This window comes from Buceros rhinoceros, unplaced genomic scaffold (genome assembly GCF_000710305.1).
Source record: "Buceros rhinoceros silvestris isolate BGI_N320 unplaced genomic scaffold, ASM71030v1 scaffold22446, whole genome shotgun sequence".
NCBI classification, from domain to species: domain Eukaryota; kingdom Metazoa; phylum Chordata; class Aves; order Bucerotiformes; family Bucerotidae; genus Buceros; species Buceros rhinoceros.
This window is the reverse complement of record NW_010419594.1, coordinates 3,386-10,632: the sequence shown is the minus strand read 5'-3', so window position 1 is coordinate 10,632 and position 7,247 is coordinate 3,386. Positions and strand designations below refer to the sequence as shown.

The 7,247-nt window shown below is 47.1% G+C and overlaps 1 protein-coding gene across 1 annotated transcript; it reads left to right on the top strand.

The window, feature by feature from the left end:
* Positions 1-5,820: 5,820 nt before the first annotated feature.
* TMEM11 (transmembrane protein 11) lies at positions 5,821-6,337 on the top strand (the record flags this gene model as incomplete). The annotated part of the gene is made up of 1 exon (XM_010139013.1): positions 5,821-6,337. A coding segment is annotated over one exon (517 nt), but the record flags the coding sequence as incomplete, so codon positions are not given.
* Positions 6,338-7,247: the final 910 nt, after the last annotated feature.

Below are 7,247 nucleotides of genomic sequence, written 5' to 3'. Positions count from 1 at the left end.
ACTGGACTAGCTTTCATTAAAAAAAAACCCAGCAGCTCGATCTGTGGAGAATGTATCCCTTCATAAACGACTGTATTGATATAGAGGAGTCTGTAACTGGTCAAAAAGTGCTTTCCTCAACAAACAGGACTAGATGTATGGACATTAATTTCAAAGGATGTTGGCTGTGAACTCCAGCTGGCCTCTGGTGGGGAAATAATAAACAAAATAACCCAAAACACTGAAGAGAACCAACTAAATATTTGTTTTTCTTCTTTCTGGATGGACTCTTTGATGGAGCCTGTCTAAAGGGAATTGTTAATCCATAGACCGAACCAGCTTTTTTTTTTTTAATACAGAACAGACACTGAATTGTACTCAGTGTTTTTGTATAAAATTGAGCACGCTGACCGCCAGAACACAGAATGCCGTTTGTTCCCCCGGGAGATGTTCTAACCGGCTCCAGAAAGAACAGCTTTCATGTCATCGCTGCCGCTTGGATTGGCTTCTCTGCACCCTTAAAGAGCTCTGCTGTCGCTACCTGCGCTGCTCACATTTCTGGTACTCTGTTTGCTCACAGCAATGATTGACCTGTTTCCATTAGCCTGGCTAATCATTAGTTGACTTAAAATTGACACCTCTTTTTGCTCGGGTGGCTGGAGTTTTTTGTTAGGCTCTGGTGATGTTTTCCTTAGTGCTGTCTTCCCTTGCCAAGGCTTGGCTTGAAGATCTCACCTATGTCATGCTGTTCGCTTCCCTGTTTGTATTTAAGGAACAGCTTTTGAACGGGAGTCTTGGTTCATTGCTACGCTTCTCCCATTCTTTCTCCGCTGTAATATATGCGTTGACAGCCTGTTGAGAACGGCCCCCTTACAGGGCTGTGGCTAATGGCCTGAGACTGGGAGACAGTGGGCACATTTCAGCAGAGAAACAATTCTTCAGGTGTTTAAGCTCGGGTGTGTCAGTACTTTCTGTGATCCATGTCCCGGAGCTCTTAAGTAGGAAAATACGCTGTAGAATATGACTTTGAGATGGAGTATTTCCACTGAGAATTAAAGCCAGACCACAGCTTGTTCCTTAATCTTGAAATTGAATTTAATTTATGGATTTATGTGGGGGGAGGGGAGTTTCGTGTTTTAGTTCGTTATGCCTTGACCTAAGCTTGGCCGAGATGCTGATAATGACCCCAGACGTTGTGCTTTTGGCCATCAGTAATGCCCTGTTCCTGCAGTTCACTCGCACAGACAGCACAAAGCCCCTCTGTTGTGCCACTAAGATAGATTTTGTGTGTGTGCTGCTTGTGACGGGCGTTATCATCCTGCTGCAAGCCTCTCCTTTCTTATTTTTTAACTACTAATCAGGCTGGTCTTCATTTGCAGTTAATGAGTGCATGTTTGGTTCTCTGAGTAATACTGCTATCCAGAACATTCTTTAAAAAAAAAAACCAACCCAAAACTCCCTAAAACTTGACCTACATGTTACGAGGGAGGTTTCAAAAGGCCGGGTTTTTTTTGCACAGAACTGTACCTGTGCTTTGTGCAGATCAAGATTGTTTCTAATTCTGATTCTGAACACTTTGCAGAACTGAGATAGTGGGACAGCTTGAAGCCTGTCTGGCAGATCAAGACACACCTTTAAGCTGGTGAGGCTCAGACATCCTCCCTGCAAGTGGACAGTGGTAGAAGGCTGCTGGTATTTCTTCCAAGATGTTCCCATCTGCCCTGTTTTCAGGACTCTCTTCATTTGTTTCTCTTTTTGCCAGTTGTCATGTGGAAAAATTTAAGCTCTATCCACCGTGAGTGGCATTGTGCCTCCTCCTCAGAGGCGTATTTATTTCTTCATCCATAAAAACTATCCAACTGAACCTTGGATTTAACGGCCAGCCTGCTGTTTTCAGGAGGCATCGAGGAGACCGCTTCCCAGCTGGCAGCAGAGCAGCTCTGGGGGCTGGAACTGGGAAACGGCTGGAGCTGCTATTGTTCCATCAGCTGCAGCACCCCTCTCCTGGAGCTCTCTGATATTCCCATGTTAGGAAGACAATCCAAATGTAATTTGAAGCTTGCCCTATAGCTAAGACAGACACTTCTGCCCCTCCTGCTGGTCGTGGCTCTGTTCACAACTGATTCCTTATTTATAACTTCGGCAATACCTGAATTTTACACCAGTGATTTTACGTGATGTTCATCTTGCTGTGCCTAAGAGTGGAGGGTGCTGTCACATCCCCCATCTATGTGAGCAGCTGGCACCAGCAATGAGACACTTGAAAATTCTCGAGTGTACAGTGTGTGAAACTGCAGTAGAATAAACTATTTGGATGGATGGTCCAGAACGATTCTTACAGAGCACCTGAACAACTTCTTAACTGAGCCCTCTTTTTGGGGGTGGGGAGACGAGTCCTGGAAAATTGTTTGGCTGAGTAACACTAACTGCTGCTTTTAGGCTCTTGTCTGTCTAGAAGTAGCATGCTGGGCTTCTCAGTGTGTGGCAGCGTTTTAGGACTCCTGGAACCAGGTCCTCTCTGACACTGGTTATTTACTGTTCTTTTAAGTAAAATGGAATTTATCAAAATTCGCCACCCTTCCTAACGGGTGGATGCTGGCTTGTTGCTGATTGCATACCTCTGCAGTTTTGTTTGTCATGGCTGGGGGGCGGGAGACAAGCTCCAAAAAGCCGACTCCATCATAGCCTCCAGTGTTTGAGCAAATCCAATCGCTTTGACGGGATTTGTTCCTGCGCAGCTGCTGCGTTCAATGGAAAGGCTGCGTCAGGAGAGATTGCCTCTGTGGCTGAGGTCTTCGGTCCTACTCTGGATGCCAGCAAGGTCTAAAAGCTTCCCGTGCCCACGTATCTCCTCTGTGGCTCTATGATCTGAAAACAAATCAGTTCTCAGCTTTCCATCCTCCAGGGGCAGCCAGTTCTTGTGTGAAAATAATACGTGATGAACCCCACTCCCTCTGTTACGGAAACAGAGCCTTTCTGCTGCCGTTGCTGATTCTTCGTGTGTCCTGTTTGAGCAGCGAATTTCTCATGCTTTGTCCTTTGTTCCTGGATTGCTCATATAGTCATTTGCAGCTTCATCGCTGATAAAGATTTATTCCCATAACAGAGACTGATTTGAAGGAACAGCATAGTTAAGGGGCTGCACTCTATCGGGCCTGAAACCTTTGTGCCGTTATTTCCCAGTGATTTTTTTTTTTTTCAACACAGCATATTTTAAGATTTGCTTATTTTGGCTTAGGAGGATTGTGTTTTTCTTGACTTTATGGTTATAAAGCCCTGCAGCCTGTTAAACCAAAAGCTTCCAGAAGAGATGGACAGCACTGCCAAAGCCTGGGGGATTCCTGCTCTCTGGCAGGTGGCGGTTGCTGGTGGTACAGCTCTGTTTGTATACACCATGGTGAAAAGAAAGGGGATATTCAGAGGGAAGAACAGGCAAGATCAGTGAGGAGGAAGGAGCTGGTGGGTTTGTACCACCTGACCTGATGCTGAGCCTGGAGAAATCTCATGTAATGTAGCAACCTGACTTAATTCCTTGGGTTGCAGCTCAGTTCCCCAGGAGAAATGGACTCGCTTCACCCTTGTTTTCCCAGTGACAGCAGGGAGATCCCGGGGCAGCAGGGCTATCGTGCTCTTCCTAAGCCTCTGCAGGATTCTCAGCTGAATTTGGATTCCGCTACTCTGTTTTGCAGACCCATGCTGCGTGTTCCCAGATGTTACAAAACGCTGAAAACGCTCCTGGGTCGGAAACAGTAATTTTATCTGGAGGGCTGTGTTAGTGGTGGGTCAGCTTCCTGCTTGCAAATGCCTTTCAGCCATAGCTTTCCCCTGAAGTCATTTTGCTTTAGCAAGTGGTTTCACACTCGTTGATGGTGTTTTATGGAGTGACCTTAAGTCTCAGCGTGTCTTCTGTCATGAAACCGGAGTTTTTGGTTTGGAGGATGCTGCACTTGGAACAGTTGTCATCAAGAAAAAAATCCTTGGCAGAAACTATTACCAGCGGGGTCCGTAATGGATCAGTGTATCCCCTGGTTAAGCAGTCCTTTGTCAGAAGCTCCTCAGTTTGAGCGGATACACTTGATTATATGCGAGATGTAGCACTCTGTAACATTTTTATATAGGTGCTCTCCTTCAAAATTTTTCTTTAAATCCTTGCCAAAGCACTGCAGAATGTCAGAGCCCACCACATCCTGTGCTGAAAGAGTTAACCATAATTTTCCAAAGCCCCCGGCACACACAGCATTCAGGTGGATTTTTATTTTTCTTTCTACCTGTGAACAGGCTGAGGGGAAATGCACTGCAGAGAGCTCCATAACTAGCCTGTGTGTTGAGTTTTCCTTGTAGTTTATATAAATTCCAGCCAGACTTCTACTGCAACTGCTTATTACTCTGCTTTGAGAGAGGCTGGTGCCTCTGCGCTCCTGCTGTTTGCTATGTTTGCTGCTTTTCACAAAAGCAGCTACAGCTTGTAATTTAACAATATTCTCGATTACAGATGGCTGCTGCAGCGTACCCTTTGCAGCCTGAATGGAGCTGCGTGTTCAGGGTAACGTCTGGTAACAGCAGCTTGCGAAGGTGTATTTTCCTCCCTTATTTTCCAGTGCATACACATCAGTACCACGGTACTCACGGGGCAAAAAGCGCTGGTTTCATTCTCCATCTCCTCTTGCCTCCCAGTATCAGGAGGGTCTAAATGCTGTTGGAGTGAGGTTGTTTTGTCTGCTGTGATTAGGTCAAGTATGTGATTTGTTCTTCTGCTAAAGGAATCTGCAAGATATTTTTATCCTTGAAAGGCCACGTGCTCAGTTTTGTTCTGGCTAAGAACAAGAATGTCAGAAATCATTATTTCTTCTGCTTAGAAGGAGGGATTTTGCCTTGTTCTCAGGGATGGGATTTTTTTCCTCTCTCTCAGTGCAGGTGGACAGTCAACAGTCCTATGTCTTAGCAGTCTGTTACACTGATGTAGCTGCAGCAGAGGCGATGTGTGTGACGAGGGTGGAGGGAAGATGGAAACTTCCACATCCCCTGAAGGATGTGACTTCAGGTGGCTAGAAGTTCCTGCTCACATGGGGGTGTACAAGGCTGGTGAACCCCTGTCAGCAGGGAGTGTGCTCCAACACAAAGCGAGCAGCTTGCTCTTCAGCGTTAAAGGCTGCCTGGGTTAAAAAGACATCCCTTTCTTACTTTGCTGTGCCCCATTTCAGGAGAGGGGGTGCACCATTCTGTAATAAGCTGTGTGCTTTACCACCGTCTTCACCTGCGCTTGCAGCAATGTGTCTTGGCCATCCTCGAGGGCTGACTATGGATTTACTGGGTTGGATTTGCTACGGAGCTGCACCAGTGGCGAGGCGGTAGTTGTTGTGGGGAGAAGGCAGACCTACTCAGCTGAAGATGCTTCCTCTTAAAACTCCCCAGTGCCACTTGCCCTCTGGATGGATGAGCTGCCAGTTGTCTTTTCTGTGAACTCCTCACATCTGGACGGTCACTCAGGGAAGCGCTGTGGTCGCTGCGGTGTGACTCTTGTAGTGTCTCTAGAGAAACTGCTTGGCTATCAGTGTGGGGAGCCATTTCAGGGCTGCTAACAAGATCCTGTTTTCTCAAAACGTTGTAGCTCCTCCAGGTCAGGAAAAGGTAAGGACAAATGCATTGCCTTATTTTGGGGTGACTTGATGTACAGCAGGTCGAATTAGCTGATGTGAAACGCATCTCGAGTTGAGAAAGCTGCTTGTTGACCTAGAGGGGCTGCGTCACTTCAGGGATTTTTCTGTTCTGTTCTCGCAGCTGGGTGGGTGCAAAGTCTGTCTTCGAGCTGTGTAGTTTTAATTCTGTCTTTCCCGTTAACAGGGTCACCTTGTCCCCCACGGAGTGTTACATCGTGCATGAGATCTACAATGGAGAGAACGCTCAGGACCAGTTTGAGTATGAGCTGGAGCAGGCCCTGGAAGCACAGTACAAGTACATAGTGATAGAGCCCACTCGCATCGGCGACGAGACGGCCCGCTGGATCACCGTCGGGAACTGCCTGCACAAGACAGCCGTGCTGGCAGGCACCACCTGCCTCTTCACCCCTCTGGCACTTCCAGTAGATTATTCTCACTACATCTCCCTGCCTGCTGGTGTGCTGAGCGTGGCTTGCTGCACCCTTTATGGTATCTCTTGGCAATTCGATCCCTGTTGCAAGTACCAAGTCGAGTACGATGCCTATAAACTTTCGCGCCTGCCCCTGCATACGCTCACCTCCTCCACCCCAGTGGTGCTGGTGAGGAAGGACGACCTGCACAGAAAGAGACTGCACAACACGATAGCACTCGCTGCCCTGGTGTACTGTGTAAAGAAGATCTATGAACTCTATGCTGTATGACTGCAGCAGGGAAGAGAGAAACCCACAAAGACAAGTGTATTGAGACTCCCACAGTAACATTTTGTTTTTCCTCTTTGAGAAGCGGTGGAGACTGGGAAGGATTTGGTTTCATAGAGCTGTTGTTTTTAAAATAACACATCACTGGTGCACCGAGGTTTTTCACTTCTTCGTTACACTTAAGATGTGAATGTGTGGTGACTTGAGGAGGTGTATGTTAGGCCATGGGAGTCCGATCCAGCAGGGGAATGTCAAGGAAAGAAAGCTAGAGAAAGAGGGGGTGTGAGAGCTTCTTTTTTCTTTTTTTTTTTTTGGAAACATTTAAGTATATTGTTTAATTGTATTACACAGAACCAGCCAGAAGTTATCATTGACCATTAAAGGATGAGAATTTCAAATGCTTTTGCTCTCGTCACTGTTACCGCAGTTCCCTTTTCTAGTGTGCTTCCAGGGATGATGGAGGCTTTGCTATGAGAACTCTGGTGTGGGAATGATTTATGTCTGCTCACACCCAGACCTGACGTTCCTCTTGTCCACTGCCCATGGCTGCAGCATCGTTACCGCACAGCAGCCATCTGCTGCAGGAAGGGCGCTAGAGCGTGGTTTCCCTCTTGCTTGACTAGCATTTCTTGGAAGAGGCTTATTTGCTAGCCCTGTGTTTTTATCTTTTCGGTAACGGCTTAAACATTCATGGCTGGGGCTAATCCAACCTCTACACAATGGAGATGATGCTGTAAGTTTCCAGCTACAGACACATTCCGCTCAGTCCCTGTAGGAGCTCTTTCCCACGTGGATATGTCTCTGCTGCACCTCCTGCAGCTGAGGCTGCTGAGGTGTGGGTCCAGCTGTCCCTCCTTTGGATGTTGCTGCTGCTGACGCTTGGATGGCTGTGACCCAGCTACCCAGTCCCTCT